Genomic DNA, 19,122 nt, shown 5'->3' with positions numbered 1-19,122 from the left:
GTGGGGCGCTCAACATTCCCTTTAATCATCCCATTATGTAGATGAGTAGTCCTCCATGTGTGGGCTGCATGCGCGAGTCTCCGAAAATTGGACCGTTCATCATAACTTACGCGTAAAAAGTTACTCCGAGCGGTTTCTCCTCTTCCTCCGCAGCAACACTTTAGCTTTTTGCGGAGTCTCGGCATGAATGTTCATTTCCCTGGCAACATTATCAAGAAATCTTTTGGCAAGCGTTGGAGGCGCGCGGGCCAAATAAGCTCTGGAGAATGACGACTCGTTAAACAATGGCTGTTCTATCCTTAGTCCATCAGGCACTTAATCCAGCAGACACTTCAGACATTTTGTTGGATGGGAATTAAACATTGAACACAGCTCATAGTCCTGTTTACCAAAGGATCACGGGGGGACGCTTCGGCTGGACTCCTTTAAGTCCATCACGATTCACAGCTAAACACCTATTGTCCTAAATTCACACACCAACTTCTTCAAAAACACAATGCTGTAAATTGTGTATAACATCTGAATGCGTCCTTTGTCATTTTTTGTGTGTCCATTTTAAGACTTTTGTTCAGCACTTGCAGAGCATTACAGTCCAGACCCAGCATTTACTCAGAGTTGATGTTCATGTGGAAAAAGCCTGTTGCTGAGCGAGTGTACGATGAAAGTAACCTCATGTAGATACCCGGTCGCTGCTATCCCCTTCATCTGTAGTCACAGAGTGTGAAATCCTCCCAGAGGTCATGCGGCTGTCTCAGGTTTGGGTTAAACGCTCAACCCTCGGAGAGCTTTGGCCGTGTATGGACAGCATTAGCAGACAGCTGTAGATCAGGAGGTCACTGTCAGCCAGGGGCCTTGGTACGCACCGTGTCTGCAGGCCACGGCTACGTTTGTATCAATACACCTCATTAATGCCCTTTGAAACCCTCTCTGCATGTCACTGGATGAATTATGGATGAACATACAGGCCGGTCTGTGTGATCTGCTCGCTTCTAGCTTCTAACCCCGACCACCTTTTTTCTGCGGTGGGATTTCTTTTTTTTTTTGAGGGGGGGGGTGGAGTCTCTTTTCCCGTTCGCTCCCTTTTCAGCACACGGATATTTTTGTCGCACTTACGCAAACACATTTTAAGCTTTGACACTTTTATTTGGGATTTTGTCAAATCCCTTTGAAGGCTCTGCCCGTTTCACCCGAATAATATCTTTTGTATACAACACACACACACACACACACATACACACACACACACATACACTCACACACCTGTACATGTCCTCTTCTCTACCTCTGGCTGCGGTTTCACGGCGGTTCTCAGTCCGCCGGCTGACAGTGGCGTTGACATACGGTGGGTTTTTAATTACAAAGCTCCCCTTGAGGAAATTGTTGAGATACTTAATAGATAAGGCAAACACGGAGCGCAACAAAGAGGCTCATTGTGTCATCGCAGGAGGAGGGGGGGGGAAGTCAGCTGGAGCTGCAGTTAAATCTGACAAAATGTTTTTGTGCTGTGAAGTGACTAGTTGATTGTGTTTTATTGAAAACTACGCGTCTCCTTTCATCCGTTTCACCCCGTTTTCTCTCTCTCGCTCTCTCTCTCTCTCTCTCTTGCTCTCTCTCTCGCTCTAATACTTGGATTAATGAACACTATTGATATAATGGCCTAATTCTGATTGAATAGTTGTAAAGGATGGCAATTGCACAAATTTGTCAATACACATAGTCCTTGTGTGTGTGTGTGTGTGTGTGTGTGTGTGTGTGTGTGTGTGTGTGTGTGTGTGTATGTCTTTGTGTTTTATGCTAAACCCATTGGAACGATGTATTTTGTTGCTGGCAGAGGCAAACAGATGGCAGGTTGTGTGCCTAGCTGTAAGGAGTCCAACACACACACACACACACACACACACACACACACACACACACACACACACACTCAAAAGGGAGAGAGACAATTCAGGCTCACCCATCAGTCAGCCCCTTGACTTCTCCTCTATGCTCCAAATGGCCACACACACACACACACACACACACACACACACACACACACACACACACACACACACACAGTCTTCTGTTTGTTTCTGCTTCTTTGTGCTCTTATTTTGTTATTTTCCCCCATTACTGGTGTTACTGGTGTTACTGGTGTTACTGCTGTTACTGGTGTGCTTCTTCTTGTATTTGCTCAACTGTTGTCCTGGTTCGGTCTCGTTGTTCCTTCTCAGCAGAGATGTGAATATAGACCCATGGGGCCCTTGTCTGTGATTCAGGTTGCCTCCGCCCAAAAATTACAACCTGTGTTCAAAGAAGAACTGACATGAAATGAAGATCAGAAGCAATCTATAACACAATTATGTTTCTTCTGCAAAAAAAAAACATTTAAAAAAACCAAGCCTAATTCAATAATTTATTTGTATAAAACAAATATGCAACAGGGCCTCGTCGTAATAACCTTGCCCCTCCCCCTCCCCCCTCTCTCTCTCTCTCTCTCTCTCTCTCTCTTTCTCTCTCTCTCTCTCTCTCTGGAGCAGAGCGGGTCTGTCTGGCTCTGCTGTACCCGTCTACATTTCTGTGAATGGAAACAGAGAACCACCAGACAGTGGGCTACATTGTGTGTGTGTGTGTGTGTGAATGTGTAGCGGTATGCGTTTACCTGCGTGCTCGTCATTCTGAGTGTGTGCGTGTCTCTTTCATCTTCTTCCTCCCTCTTTCTTCCTCGTACTTCACCCCTCCCCTCTCCCTCCACCCTCATGGTCCCACTCGCACATCTGCTCCCTCTGTCCCTTCATCCTCCTCCTCCTCTTCTTCATGTCTGCCAGAACAAATCCAAATTAGCTTCATTGACTTGACCATAATTTAGTGCAGTATTGCCAAAGCACGTTATAGTAGAATAGCCTCCGCCTCTCTTTCTCTCTCAGCTGGTTGATCCATCATCTTTGCTCACCTCCTTCTCCACCGCTTCCTTCAAAAAGGTCCAGGGTCGACTCGCTTCTGTTTTAAAGCCCGCCCACCCCACATCCAGGGCAGCTGACACATCCAATATAGAAACCAAACTCAGCTTCCACCCCCCCCCCCCTCCCGCCCGCCCTCCTTCCCTCGCACTCTCTCTCCCCTTATGTTATTTTGCGAGAGGAGCTAAACTAATAAACCCTGGTACCGTCTGCAGAGCGTAATGGAAGAGTGGAAAGAAGAGAAAGAGAGACGTTGGTGTTGAGCTGGCTAACGACAGAGCAGTGACAGTCGAGCTGACTCTTTTTCAAATAACCCAAGGTCGAAATCGTTGCTAAATTCCCATGAAACGTTACTTCTTTTTTTTTGAAGTGCGGTGTATCTGGTAATTGAGTGCATTTTTTCCTTTTGTGACAACTCTCTCCTCTCCGCGCACGCCGGCTATCTGCTCCGCTTCACCACACAGTCAGGATCGGAAAAAAACATGATGTTCTCCTTTTGTTTATCCGGGGAGGCGGTTTGCCGTCTGCACTTGGTTTCAGCCTTTTTAAAAAGGGTCGCGGTGTCGTCTTTGACCTTCACGGAGCAAGGTGGCTGACAGGAGACGATGCTACAACACTGATAAACTATAGCTTGGGAGTTTCTGACATCACGCTGATCCGATGACCTCCAACCGACGAACTATAAAGTCAGGCTTCCACAACAAACAGCATCTGGTAATAAAGTAATACACAATAAAAAAGCTAAATCCTGGAAAAAAATAAATCAACAGCAGAGCCTCTTTTTTTTTTTTTTTGCAGTGCCAACGTCCTGTGAGCTTTTTTTTCCATACCCCATAACCACATTGTCCCCGGTTCAATTCCAGTTGGGTACCTTTGCTGCATGGCATACGCATCTCTCTCTCTGTCTCCCCGTGTTTCCTGTCCGCCGCTCTCGTATTAACTTTCTCAGAGAACTTTCACAAGCCAACATTTAGTCCGTTTCAATCAAGCGATCCTCCTCTGGTGCGGATCACAACAAGTTGCGTCGCTGTCGCGCCGAACACTTTCCAAATGTTGCGTCAACCTCTGGTTCTTGAAAAGTGAAGCCAATGTGGTACAACTTGTGGTATTGATCCATTTTAGGAACCACCAAGCTTCAGTGTCGCACAGGAAGACGATGGAACGTGTTCACGTCTTCCATGAACTCTTTTACAAATGGCAAAGCAGGACAGTCGGCCATAGTGGAGCATACACAGGTGCAGCCAAACTAGCTACTGTCAAGGTTATCATAGATATGGTCAGGCTGTCGGTACCCGCAGGGCATAGCTAACACATTAGCATAGCGTTCATCACTTACTTGCTCTCTAACGTGTCAGTTGGTTCATCTTAACCCTGTTTCCAGAGGACTATTATTCAGTGTTCAGGCTCTCTGTTTGTATAGATGTCTGGTGTAGATGTCTCAGGACAACTGTGCTCCAGTTGTTCTCCTCTCTGTGGCCTGTTTGTGCTGAAAGGGAAGGCAGGTCCTGGAGGGAGGGAGGATGGGATGATGGGATTAGAGGCTTTCCTGCTCTCGTCCCGCTCTCATAAGCAAGCACACTAAACACACCGTTTCTGCGCCGAAGCGCTCCACCATGTTCATATTTTAGACCCATGGGGAGTCCATCTGCTGCTCGGAGGGTCAATTTCAACACGTTTACGTATCACTCTGTTGGAGTTCTTGGGACTACAAAAACACAGAGTGCTTAATTCGCAAACAATCGTCGGCCGAGCACGGATGGCGTCCTGCAGAGAGCCATCACAAACTGGACAACAACAGACTTTTATTGTGGTCTGCCATCATGCATTTTGTCATTTCAACAGTAAAAAGGAGTATTTAAGCATCGTCCACTGGCGACAAAATCCTTCCCACTTCAGAAACTGCGCCAAGTGACACTTTTCCGAAAGACAGAAGCAGAGCTCGGGTGGTTATTCGGCGGCAGGACGGTGCGGGACAGGAAGCGGCTCAGGAAGTCTGTGCGCTGAACTCCCGGTGATCAGAGGCAGCCGAGAGCAGCAGCAGGTTTCACGTAGAGCGCGAACAACCAGAGAGACGGACCCACAAAGTCCCGCCGCGCTAATAAACGGCATCATAAACGGAGCAGTAAACGCTTTTATGTCCCGCTGAGCCACCTTCGGACCCTGATGGGATCAAACTGAGCCTTCTCCGCACTCTCGGGATCGAATAAATTGCAATTCTGGTGGGAAAATATTGAACTCTTGAATTGAAACTGAATTCATCAGGAATTGAAAATATTAATTCTCTCTACAATCCTTCAAAATTCTCAGGCAACAACATGTCCAGACCTAATGTTCGCTTCCCTAAAGTTGGCCTCTGCCCCTCAGGTTTTGCACACAACACGTAGACAGTAACGCACTGTTCTTCATTCTTCCTGCTCCATGTTTCTGCTGCTGGTGTTTACTCAAAGTGAAGGCATTGGAGGCTGAAGAAACGCTCCGTCTTCGTACCGCTTGACAGACTTATTAACAAAGTCCAGATGACGCTTTTAAGCGTTCAGCTCAAAAGCTCCTCTTCTTCGTCGCCATTGTTAACTTCTCTGAAACACAAAGTCAGTTTTTCGTCTTGCGGGGTCAATTCACTGTGTGTGTGTGTGTGTGTGTGTGTGTGTGTGTGTGCAAGTCCAAAAAAACAAGTGGACTTTTCCATACATCACATGACACTGATGTCTTTGTCACCTCTCACACCATCACCGTCCCACCCACCACCACAGACCATTGTGGGCGGGAGGTCATCCCAGCTGAGCTGTATCAATAGTCAGTGTGTGTGGGGGTGTGTCTGTGTGTGTGTGTGTGTGTGTGTGTGTGTGTGTGGACAGGAGGGGGGGGGTGAGTTGTTCACTTGCCAGAGTTGAGAGCAGGGGTCGGGGTCAATGGAGGTCAAAGTTTAACGTTTCAATCAGGCGTCCCCTCGTGTTGCTGCGTCAGTGTCCAGAGATGTAAAAACTTTTAGAAGCAAATAATACGTTTACATTTTTGGGGGGAGTTAAACATCTGGAGGTTGAGAATATCCAAAAGTTAAACTGTGAATTTGTGCAACCAGTGTTCACTGAAGACAATATCTTCTTTTAGATGATGGTTGAAATTCATCAACCATTCCAGATTTAGTTGTTTTATTAATTTAACATCTCTGGGAAGCCATGTTTCAAATTGACGAGTAGGATGGAATTTTTCGATGGTGCTTTTGACTTTTCAGTCTTCAGAGACTGCGTTTGTTCCCAGGTTTTGTACACGGCTCTCTGCAGCCAGCACAGCGTTCCTATTGTTGTGCTTTTGCCCCAATTTCGGCTTCTTGTCTTTTTCTGATAATTTCCCTGATTCAGCAAGCCTCTAAAGAAACGCTGACCGAGCATCAGTCTTCCCTCTAAAGTCTCCCAGAGTGACCATAAATCAATAAACCCAACAGAAGACTCGTGAAATATCTCCCCCGCTCTCTTCGTTAAGTCCAAATTAAGTACAAAGAGCAAGTCGCTGCCTAAAAAAAGCATCAGGAGATCCAAAAAGCCGCCTTGTAATCGGATTGGTTCCTCCGTGTTGTGAAGGGAAGTGTGATTATGTTGTATAGTGGCCCCACACACACTTCGCAGACATCCTGGCTTTTGTGGGGCCCGAGCTTCTTACACTTGTCTGTTGAATTGAAACTAGGCCAGTTCGTCTTTGGAATGACAATTACCGTGGACCAAACCCAGGCCCTCCTCGGAGGCTGGAGGGCAGGTGGGGTGGGGGGTGGGGGCGACGGTGAGCCTCTGAAAGGCCGATTGGGCGCTGCCAAGATGCTCTGGATGTACAGTAGCTTCCGATGCTCGTTAGCGCAGCCGAGCGCAGGGCCAGGCGGGGGAGGCGGGGCTGGAGGTGGGGGGGCTGGCACAGGCCGGGGCGGGATGTTTAGAGGCGACGTCTATCTTTAACTTGATTTTCGGGCGCTCTTTTGATAAAGCGCGGCTGAGCTCGGCGAAGAATAGGGGCAGCAAGCTGGGGAAACCCTCCTTCTCCCTCCCCACCCCCCTTTTCTCGAGCCCTCTCACCCTCCTCCTTGATCTCCGCCGAGCCATCGCTCTTTTCTCTCCATCTTCTGCTGGCAGGCTTCCCTGCAACGGTGTGAGGTTGCCAGGCCGGCCCAGATTAAGGGCATTGTCCGAAGGTATTTACATCCGGCCAAACCATATTAAACAGAGATTAGAGGGGGTTTTCACTGCACATTGCAGAAAAGAAAAAAGAAGAAGAGGGAGCTTTTCCAGGACGAGCAGGATGTACAATAGGCATAGCTGTGAAATGGAGGAAGAGAAATGTGCTCTTTATGGAGTTGGAGGGGGCTGATGGTTGGTGGTGGTGGTGGTGGTGGTGTTGGTGGTGGTGGTTGGGGGCGGGGGGTTTTCACGGATCCTGTTTGAAGGTCATGTGATGGTGAGTGTGCCAAACGGTTGGCAGCCGGTCCACTTTTTCAGCATAGGAAGCAGAAGTAAAAGAATCTGTTGGCGGGACACTGCGAGCAGACCGGCGGCGGCGGAGGACATGGCGGCCCGCGTGGCGCTGTAGCTCTAGGAGACTTCTTTAAAATGATGTATTTATTACAGTTTTATAATTTTCACAAAAGTTAATTGGTGGAGACACGGAGACAAAAGCGAAAAAAAACGAGAAAAAAAACCAGAAATTTTGACTCCATATATTCACAAGCTCTTTCCACTGCAGAAAACAGCAAATTAGCACCGACACACTGTTCTCACGACGTCACACGCGTGCACAAGGATTGGCCGTAAGTGCTCACAGAAAATGTGGAAAGCGTTTGTGCTCCCCCCGCTCTGAATAGAGAAGGAGAGTTTATTCTTTTTTCCGCACTAGAAGCAAACAACTAGTTACCTGCAATAAAAAAAAAGGCCTTTTTGTCGCTGAAACGTTTGCCACTGGTTTGGGAGCAGTCCGGTCTGCACATGTTGGAAACATGGCCTGTTGTATTATTAGCTAGGAGGAGGAGGAGGGAAAAAAAGTGAGCTTGATGAAGATGAATGTCTCCATGGCCCATCTGGAATCCATCACTTTCCAAAGCGGTTTGAATGTAGATATGGTTTTAAAAGGTATGCGGTTCTGCGACCAATAAAAGTACCTGTTAAGCTCCCCGACAGAAAGAGAGCCTTGTCATCTTTTACTGTTTATGATCCTTCTCGCCGGCCTGTTTGAACCCGCAGGGGTGTTCCTCTATGCAAAGCAACCGAACACGAAGAAGAAGGCGTCGTTCTGAAGCAGCGACATTCACCGCTGGAGAGCTTTAAAGGATACTCAACTGGCAAAAGTTGTGTGGGGGGGCGGGGGGTTCTCAGGATATCTGGAGAATCACAGATTCGGTGTTCCAGCAGAGATGAAACCCTGAATCTTTATCCTCCAGTGCGGAAAATGGATTCATCAAACTGCCACGATTTGGTTGTTTACTGATGGACGTGAGGTTGGGAGAATATCCTCCTCACTCTGAAGAGGGACACGCATCAGGAAACATGGCGCACACACACCCGCACACAAAACTTTTTAAGGGCCGAGTCTCGAGTCAGTTTCTCATTTTAACTTGGATGTGGGCTTTTCACACTTCAAAGTGAAAGAGACGGTTCAAGTTATCAGTCGGCAGTTATAGATTTGCTCTTTAATGAATGATATGAATGACCATCTGCATCAAAATAGGCAATCATGTTGCACTTATTTGAATGAAGACAATCTGTCAGGCGTTCATAAGAAAATACAAATGTTCAATCTCCTTTTTAGAACAATCTTGACTCTGCTGCAAAAGTGTATGAGCTTGGCAGTTTGCCCTCAAATATAAATACAATCACAGTGGGACACTGAAAGACACGTTATGGAATATAAATAGACCAACATCTCTAAATTGTTCAGAGGACTGAAGAAAACATCCAGTTTTTATTTTACTGCATATCTTTTTGTTCTGGAGATTTCTCCTAAATTCACCAAAGTTACCACTAAATAATGCATCATTTGCATATTCAAACATAACATTTTATAAAACTAGTGATGCAGAAAGTAATTGTAACTTAAGTAGCCGACTGGGAAAGTTTTTATGGTGATTTTACAAAACATATCTTTGAATGAGTTTCGTCTTTATTCTGAAGGTTCTTACAGACGGGTTCACATATCAACCAAAGCCTTTTTTTATGGCTGTTATGACAGTATTTTCTGATTTATGGAGTGATATCTCAAATTCCCTCTTAAGCTTTAAACTCTAATATGTCAACAAAATGATTTAGGAATTTTGAACCTTGCGTTTTCCAAAGTTCCGATTTTAAATAATCATAATAATAATAATGTCTGATCCTTATTCACCCGCGTCTCCCCTGAACATCTGTTGGATAAATCCTTTAATAAAGCATCCTGATCCAAATGTGAGAGAAAATCTCCACCCGTAGATATTAATGTGCGTCAGCCCGCGTTGTAAACGAGTAAAACCTCTCGCCACTTCAAAGCATGCGAGTCGGATGAAGCGCTCGTGTAAGTGTGTTTGCTGAGCTCAACGTCATCCGTGTTCCCTCCCATGGCCCAATATGACAGCGGCAGCCATGGAGACGGCTCCTCGGTCGGGTCCGCGCTCCTTCCTGGTCCTCCGGCATGAGAGGCAGGCGTGGAAAGGCTCCCCGCATAAAGAGCTCTTTTCATCCCCAGGGCCGCAGCCTGCCCGCCGGCCCCTGCACAAGTTTGTAGAGGATAAATAAACCTCTTCAGACGGACACAGAGGACGGAGTCTGTATGCGGCGCGTTAACGTACGACGCGGCAGCGTCTCAAAGAGAGACTTTATTTTATTCTGAAGGGCTATTTGTTATGATATTGAGCCGAGAGGGTAAGAAGGGCCAGGAGGGCAGGGGGCCTCTTGATTTATGGAGTGACCGCCCAGCTTTACTGCACACACACACAGGCACACACACACACACACACAAGCATACACACGCACACAAAGTTCCTCGTTTATAATGGCAGATACATACGTACAATAACACATTTACACACACACACTCTCAAAGAGTACATGTCACACATTGCTTCCAGCTGGCCCCAGGTTCCGGCTACAGTGCTCACACACACACACACACACACACACACACACACACACACGCTCACACACATGCACACGCATGCTAGGCAGCAGAATTTCTCACACATGCTCCACCGGAGGAGAAAACAGCGGGTATGTCTCGATGTTGGTACGAGCGCTGGAGGACGGCAGCAGAACGCCGTAGCCGAGCTTTCCTTTATCTGCCGCGTCAGGATCACTTCAGCTCTGATTTATTCCGGCTGCTTTGATATCAAACCGGTTCATTGAGCGGCTCGCCGAGAACAAAGAACGTAAACACAAAAGATTTTTGAAAAGACAAAAAGGCGTTGGTGTGTTTAATCAGTACGGAATATGTGCAGGAGGGGCATCAGTGCAGTCACACAGCGGCCCTCCAAACCATCCGATTGGCTCAAAGACGTGATATTTTACCCACAAACCAACGCGGTGACGTTTAATTTCTTTGCTTTTTCAGTGCGAATCCACATCGTAAGAAAAACATCTGGGCTTTGTTTTTTTTTCCTGCTTTGTGATTTTGTGATGTTGGAAAGGAATTATGAAAAGCTGTTGTGTGACTAGTTCGGGAGCTTCAACCGGCGTCATAGCGACGTAAATATGAAAATTTGGATCCCAATCACTTCCTGCTTTTCCTGCTTTCTGGAATTCTTCCTGTGGACCTCGTTTTAGTATTTCCAGGACTCGCCTACAATCTACTCTCACGTACACAAGAGCACCTGGAATTTTTTTCTCTTCAGGAATTTAACGCGCCAGCTCACTAATCAGGACATCTTCTCTTTGCATGTTTTTCTTGCGCGACCACATTTCAAAGAGCCGTCTCTTGTCACCGTGATCAAACCTCGGGCCGCGCACTACAGGACGTCCACTTGAAAGCTGGCAGATCCGTCCTGAAAGGTTGCAGTGGTCATTTCTCTCTCTGTATTTTTAATCTGCATTTCAAAGTGCAGGCTCTGGCCAGGAAGCAGATATTTTGTCAATGACGGTGCCCTAAAAAAAGAGGACTTTGCTCTTTTGTGTGGCACCTAAGAAGTTTTTTGTTTTTTTTATTAAATTTATTTATTTTTTTATGTATGAGGCATACAACTTTTGTTTTGTTCTTTTAGTAAATTGCATTTGTTTTGCCTGCGGCAGTGTAAGCGATGCACAAACGTTTCACTCTTATGTATTTTCCCAGGATCAAAGCAAAAGTATTTTTTTTTCTACAACAGGATCTCAAACACACACACACACACACACACACACACACACACACACACACACACACTGCCTTGCTATTAACACATCCTAATTAAATAAGCTGAGATGCTGTGCGGCTGCAGTATGCTTTCAGTATATGAGTAAATGTCGTGGTAGAGTAACAGATAAAAGCCTAAGCGCACGCACCTGAAACTGTCTGAATGCTTAGATAACATTAAGTGTAGTCAAAGTGAGAAAATATGTGTTTTTTTATAATTCGGGACAAACTAAAAACCCTTTAAAGCAGGAAATATGTGCATAATACAAAGAAGCTGTTTCAGCCGAGCTTCGGTGCTGCTGCCGATCTCGTGCTCAGTTGCTCTGGCTCCATAAAGCCGGAGTGAGCTATGAGTCTCTGGAGATTATTATATCTACCCCATGAAGTCCAATTCTCCATGTTTAAGACCTGAAGATATTCTAAGAACCATTTTCTCGTTTTCTTTCACAGAGGTCATAAGTAACACACACGCTGGGCTTGGATTTATGCTTCGTGCGCCGTCGTCTCGGTGCTTTTCTTCTACTGAATGGGCCTTTTCTGCTTGAAAAATAAATTTAAAAAAAAGTGTTGTGAATATCGTTGTCAAAGCCAAGACAGCGCCACGGCCTCATTAAGCGCATTATTGACTTCATTGATTTTTAATGGGTGTCGTAAAAAAAAGAGAGAGCAAAAAAGAAAACCACTCGCAACTCATCTATTCAGTCCCCTTTTGGCTCTGTGAGCTCTGGCGGTGTTACCTGCTGCTTCTCCCACGTAAACAGCGCGTCCGTCTGTCTGCGAGAGAGCGCTCGTCCTCCTACGGCCCGTCTATAATTTAGTGCAGCTATTACGTATTCCCCGTGAAGATGATCTCGTCTGGGCCACTCCCGATTCCAGCCCCGCCTCTCAGCTTCAATTTTCCAAATCTCTGCTCGGAGGCTGTCCCCGCGAGGGGAAAAGGGCTGCGTTCACGTTCGCTGCTTGCCAGCGAGGCTCGGCGAGGCCGCCACCGCCCTTTCGTCGGGTCAACAGTGGGTCTGTTTGCCATCATAAATCATGCATCTTAACACACCTCGTGCAGTGTTCTTCCTCCCCCCCCAGTTGTGTACTCCGTTGCCCAAGCAGCTCATTCAAAAAGACTTTCACAGCGGGCGTTTGTGCTGCACGCCTGCACATGCGTAAGTTACGCATGTGTGCTTCTAAGTGTCCTTGTGTGTGTGTGTGTGTGTGTGTGTGTGTGTGTGTGTGTGTGTACACATACGTGGCCGTTCCCTTGAATGGTTGCCAGAGCGACTAGAGTTGTGTGATGTTGCTTTTCTGTCTCTCCCCCACGGCGAGGATGTATAATTGCGGTCTGGATGAGGAGACACCTCTGATGGAGGAGACACAAGGCGACCCACTGTTTGTTTTATCCAGACGTGCCCTCCATCCTCAGCGAGGCCAGTAAACATGTTGATTCTTCCCCCCTGGCTAACCGAGGGAGCTCTTGAAGTAAATTAGTTGGTGTGTGACAGGGGAGAGGACGGAGCAAAGCGGGGTGGGGGTGGGGAGGCGATGTTACCACACAAACACCCGGGTTTGTCTCCTTCTCCTTGCCGGAATGAAAAGTTGCACTTTTCTGACTTCCAGAAGCAGATTAACTGATAGCTCGCCAGCGGGTCAGCAGTTAATTCAGCATCACTGCCTCTTTGTTTGAGAAGGAGGGTTCTTTTCTTGTGCCGAGACGATCTGAGACTGGGTTTGCCTCCTCATGACACTGTTGAAAGAGAAAGATGGTGCGGATACAGAATATTAAACCCTTCTTTTCTAGAATTCTACAAAACCTCAGAAGTGATTTCTACAGAGAGCAAAACGTCAGAGAACACATTTAAGAAGCAGCACCAGACAATATTTGGCATTTTTACTTGATGAATGAGTGAAAAATGTTACACTTTAAGCTTCTGAGAAGCGTATTACAAGATGGAGTGAATGTTTAAACTCATATTTTCACTCGTTCATCAGCTGGATGTGTCTTCATATGTGTTGAAAACAAAACCTCTTACCCGTGTCCTCTTTCTGTGCGCAGACTCTGTGTCCAGCGAGACAGCCTTCCTGGAGGACTATGTTCTGGGCATGGGGGACACCCTGCAAATGTCATGTGACCTGGAGGACCACTCAGAGCCCATCGCCTGGTTTAAAGACGGCACCGGGCTGGTGCCTAGCAACCGGACGCGGCTGGGCCAGAGGATTTTGCGCATCCTCAACGTGTCGTACGAGGACTCGGGCGTCTACTCCTGCCGGCTCGCCCACAGCAACGCGCTGCTCAGCAACTACACCATCCGTGTGACAGGTGAGAACAACAAGGGGCGGATTTTAAACCTCTGGGTTATTATTTATGTCAGATGTGTTATTGTTTTAAATCTGCACAACAGAGACAAAAAAAACATGATAGACAGGAATCATCTGAGGAGTCCGTCCATGGCTGATCTCGTAACAGTGACACTTATCGGCCAAATATTTTCTGTGCTTATTTCGGCACTGTACAAGATGATTAAATCCCCCTTTTTGGTTATGTTCGCCGCCATCTTGAATGTAAGGGAGCCAGAAGGGACGACTGAGAGAGGCACAAGAGAGGGAGATGTACTCTTTACTTCACCTCTTTAGCTCTCTAAAAGTCTTAGTACCTGATGAATAGTTAACTAGAGAAATCTACATTGTTTACTCATAATGTGAAATTGTGGAAAAGGTCGTAAGAAATGCAAATCCGTCTCCCCTTTAAATGAGACGTAACAGAAAGAACACACTCATTTTACTTGATACTTGAGTCGGCAGCAGAGCTCCAATGGAAACAGCCACTTTGGCTGAACACTGTGGAGCTCTCCGAAAAACCGACCGGCCTCCGTTTTTTCTACCCGGCTGACAGACAAGTGAGAATCAAAGTATTTCCTCACAATAAACACAGTGGACCAGCTACAGCAGTGATGTCGTGACGTGATAGCTTTTCATAACAGTTCGTAGAAAAACAGCGAAATCTTTGCTCAGGGGAGCAAAGTTCTATTATTTTCTCCTCAGGCTCGGTTTCAGCTACTGGTTAGCCGGCTGCCAAGCCCCCTCCCCCAGACACACACACACACAGCTTACATGACACTTTACAGACCTTGACATGACAGACATTCACCGGCGAACACCCAGCCAAGTTTCACACAGATTCGCCCTCCTAATGCACAATCAAAAGTGAAATTAATTATCATATGATGGGATGAGTAACGTCTTAAGCGAGTGTGCGATGCACACAGAGCTGTAATAGGAGGGGAAGGGAGGGGTGAGTGGGGGGAGAGGAGGGGGTCAGAAGGAGCGAGCAGTAGCCTAAAACGTCTGGCAGCTTTTTTCCCCCCCGTAAAACTCATGGACACCAGCTGAGCCTGTTATTGACAACTAATTAGAAAGCAATTAGCTCGAAACATTTCATCATTGAAAACAGATGGGGTGGCAAGAAATGAGAGAGTTCACTGCCTCGCAACTCACCCCCCTACCTCCTTTCACACACACTCAGACACACACACAGATGTATGTGTTTTGGCTCCGAGCCGGAGAGAAAATGGCCTTTTCCTGGACACGCGTATCATCTTCAGTCTGCAGGACGACACACTCAAACACACACTGATTTAAAAAGGAAGAATGTTCATCTTTAAAATCTGATTTTTTTGCCTTTTCAACACGTGAAGGAATATATATATATATATATATATATATATATATATATATATATATATATATATACTATTGAGGTGAGATATTTGCGTTTGCTTCCAGCTTCGCGTGTCTCAGGAGAAAAACCACACAGGACGCAAATTTATCGCAGTCCATTGTCAGTCATTGTAACATCATTGTAACACTCAGTGCATGTTTAAATTACACGAGGAGTCAGACGTTTTACAGTATGTGGCAGCAATATCCTGTTCTCTTCCCTCTACTTTCAACACAGAGCCTCAGCTACATCTAAAACACACATGGGCTATTGTGTTTGTTTTCCCTCAAATATTTGAGTAAGGTGTCAGATATTTAGGAGCAGTATCAGATTTAACACCTGGACGGCGTCCAGACACCGGAGAGCGGGGTGGCTCATATTGTGTGTACACACACACACACACACACACACACACACACGTTGAAACAAGAGGTCGTAATGTGAGGAGGTGAAAGAAGTTATCAGCAACACCAAATGTATAGAAATGAGCATATTTTGCAGTCATGCAGTCAATGAACAATATTTCTAGGTTTATGTATGTCCAGCGGATATCACGGCCAAGGCTTCCTCATTCGTGCACTCGTCATTGTTTTACAGTCCAATTAGCAATGTGAGATGCGAGACCGTCTACGGCTAATCTCAAGATACATTTTTAAAAAGCTAATAAAATGCTAAATCACCTTCATGTAACCAAAGCCCGCTCAAACACGATTAGCCAATGCTACTCGCTCTACAACCAAAAATCTTGTCCCTTTTTATTGAATTTTTTTTTGTTTTTGTCGATGCAACAGATCTGGAGTGCAATCCAACAAAATAGACAAAACATTTTTAAATATGTTAGTAAAGGTGTGAATAGATAATTGAGCCTGATTAAACTACCTTGTGTGTTTTTTACAATACTCACAGCTATTTTACTTAACAAATGTTCCATTTGTTTCTATAAAGTCAAAGTGCAATCGTCTTTGTTTTCATGTCCAAAAAAAGTTTGGTTAAGCTAGTGCAGTAAATCTGGGGTTTGTGGTTAGTGCTAATTCACAAATGTTAGCATATCAACACACTAAACCAAGACAGTTAACCTTTTACCTACTAAACATCAAGCATGTTGTCATAGTGAGCATGTTAGCGTGGAGCTAACACAGCGTGGCTTTAGAGCAACTCTGATTTCACCACTTTCATACTCACTCGATTGTGAGCTTTATTTTGACAGTGATGGAATCCATCCAAGCTTGTCATGCGCCGTGAGTCAAACCAGCTCCTTTCTGCTGAGGTGTCAAACAATAGAAACTAGAACCGGCTCGTCAGGAGTTTCAGGAGCCGCTTTAGCTCACCGGGGTTGTCCAGGCAACAGCTGGCCCTGATTAAGCAGACCTGCGAAGCTGAGCCGGAAGACGGAGTCAGATTGAAAATGATTACGACATGGCCGTGAAAATGTGTGAAACAGTAATTATGCGAAGTGGTATCGGCGGTTGGAGAGTAATTAGTCGCCATCCGACACGCTAACTGTTAGCAAGAGTTACCGTTGCAAAGAGGTGCGTGTGCGTGCCAGCAGAACTAATGACTCTTGTTTCTTATCACATCTGTGGACATGTTTTGCTTGTATGTTCGAGCCGTGACGCTACATAGAACTGTAGACTCATTCATGATTTTCTCATTGAACAGTCAGTTTCAAAATGCGTGTGTCTTTGCGTATACTCATACCATCTCATCTCCACTAGGCATTGAGCGTGCACAAAAACACTTTGTTCCCCTCTTTATTTTCCTCTTGGTTTGCACATAATCAATTGTGTGAGCGTTCCAGATGTTCTTGTGTTATCTGATGGCTGACAGAGTTTAAGTTGCCCAGATGAACGAGTACAGATGCCAAATGACATTTGTTCAAAACTGTGTTTTTGTTTTTTCTCCAAAGATTCTCTGTCGTCCGGAGATGATGAAGATTATGACGAAGATCCAGAAGATGCAGGTAATGGAAATGGTGAATTCTTCATTCATATTTTTCAGCTAACCTTTTTGAGTGAAACAGTCATTTGGTGTAAGTAAGGCGACATTTTGTAGCCTTTCCTATGACTAGGAGATAGTTAATGCTCAACTAAAATCTGGAAAAAAAAAACTTAGCCCTAAATGTGTGCTCATGTTTTCATTTAATTTTCGGTGGTTTTGTTTTGTAATTTCATCTTTTTCTCGTTTCTAAATCGAGAACAAAGCAATTTTATTTATTTTTGGTCCACTTGGGACAGTATTTTTCAGCACCTAAGCACGCAGCCTTAATGTGTTCCTGAATTCTTGTGTCAAAAATACAACCTGACTTCCATTAAGGTGGCATAAACGAGGTCGTTAAGCTTAATGAGCAGCACCTGCTGCCACACAGCTGCTGGCTGGACTGGGAGCTGTGAGCTGTTGTGGAGGGTCAGAGTGAGGACAAAGAAGACATGGCTTTGTTTAACGGGGTCTACATTTTTCTACTACTTCATTTCCCTCCCACTGCAAAATAGTTTGGACTGACAGTAAAATCTATCTTTGTCATGGCTATATTAATATTAAAGGTTGCATGGATCAATTCGCTGCACTAACCGTAACTATAACTCAACCGCAGTTGTTCCGTTTAATACAAATTTCAGACTTTCTATTGGTTTTCATTTCTCGAGGCGAGTTTACTTATGCGGGACATTTCAGCAACAGGGCAATTCAAAGTGCTCCATATCAAGCGTAATATAACAAATTTGCAACAACGCATTATTAAAGTACATTTAAATACAATTTAAAAACAGTCAATAATGAGCCACGCGACTCAAATATAAACAAGACACAGTAAAATAAGCAAGATTGGTATAACATGCAGGAATAAAAAGTTCCAATGCAGTGTGAGAAAGATACATACAATTGGTTATGAATAGTATAAAATGGAGGCAAAATACACAGTATATTATTGACTGAATTATGGTAACAGGAGGATTGCAGTGCAATATGAGACTAAAAAAACCCGTAAAAAAATGTATTTACATGTTAACCTGACTAATTTCATTTTAAGAAATAACTTGATGGACGGTTTAAATAGTAGGTAGGTAGGTTGTTATAAAGAAAGCATGTTACTCGCCTCCATTCCTTATAAAGGTTATAGACTCCTATGAAGTCTATATATCTTCCAGTTACTTGAGGTATTCTTGTGTTGCAAACGCTGAGTTATTAGCAAACCTCATTCCATGACAAACAGGTAGTGTTTTGTGCAAAATGCAGTTAAACTGCATTTTAGAGCTTCACTTGTCACTGTGATTAAAACATGTTTTTGTTGGAACCACAAGAGTTTCTTCTAAAGGAGTTTTTATTGCCAAATACAATTGGATTGATGCAACTAAATAGATTTCTCTGAGTGTGATCCAAGTTGTATAGCTGTAATTGGAATTATATGGCTCTCATAACCGCACGCTGTCTCGCTGTGCTCACCAGCAAAGCGTCTCCCCACAGCACTGAGCTAAACGCCACCGTCGCACAGATCAAAAGCTGCCGTTTTTTTTTTTTCACCCAGCAGGTTACACTCATATCGTTGTGATGTGAGCTGTTTTGGCACTCGAGAGACGTGCAGAGTTCAGGTGCAGGTGAACAAAGCACGATGAGGGATGGCTTCTGCGCGTGCTGTTACCCGCTCTGTTACCCGCTCTGTTCTGTCAGCTAGCATGACTCCAGAGAGACGGAGAGCGTCTGCAAACCTGTCGACGGGCCCTCGACCAGCCAGACGCAAACGTTGCGTTGCCTTTGTTGTAGCGTGCTGAGGGAAACGGAGGAAGGTGAAGACTTAGACAGGCGGGGGAAAAGAAAAAAAAAGCGGAAAGAAATGATGTAAATATGGCGAGAAAGGAAGAGATGACGTGAAACGACGGGGACAACCTGATGCGGAATCTGAGAAACCTGCAGAAAGAGAGAGATCTACAATGGCTTTCCACACATTTTTCCTAACTGTTTGCGAACTCTGACCGCTCACAATAGTTCGAAGGAGAAGGAATTGATTTGACGACTCGGCATCGTGACTGTGGACTGCAGCCGTCGATGCAAAAAAAAAACAACTGCCAAAAACACATGCCGGCAGTGTCAAAAGCCTCTTTTGTGAGCGACGCTACGAAGCCCACGTCGTCCCAACTGAACTTAAAAAAT

The 19,122-nt window shown here is 45.3% G+C and overlaps 1 protein-coding gene across 4 annotated transcripts in view; it reads left to right on the top strand.

The window, feature by feature from the left end:
- fgfr3 (fibroblast growth factor receptor 3) overlaps positions 1–19,122 on the top strand; it is a 69,245-nt gene that overhangs the window by 9,546 nt on the left and 40,577 nt on the right. For 3 of the 4 annotated variants that reach the window (XM_068579692.1, XM_068579691.1, XM_068579689.1), the window contains exons 3-4: positions 13,318–13,581; positions 16,886–16,951. In XM_068579692.1, coding sequence (XP_068435793.1) covers positions 13,318–13,581; positions 16,886–16,951 — 330 coding nt within the window. The remainder of the gene's footprint in view (positions 1–13,317; positions 13,582–16,885; positions 16,952–19,122) is intronic. The other variant, XM_068579693.1, reaches the window with a different exon arrangement.

The sequence above is a fragment of the Clinocottus analis genome, unplaced genomic scaffold, assembly GCF_023055335.1.
Source record: "Clinocottus analis isolate CAN_PGR_092001 unplaced genomic scaffold, fCliAna1.0.p SCAF_17, whole genome shotgun sequence".
In the NCBI taxonomy this organism is placed as follows: Eukaryota; Metazoa; Chordata; class Actinopteri; order Perciformes; family Cottidae; genus Clinocottus; species Clinocottus analis.
This window is presented reverse-complemented; position numbering and strand designations above follow the sequence as displayed.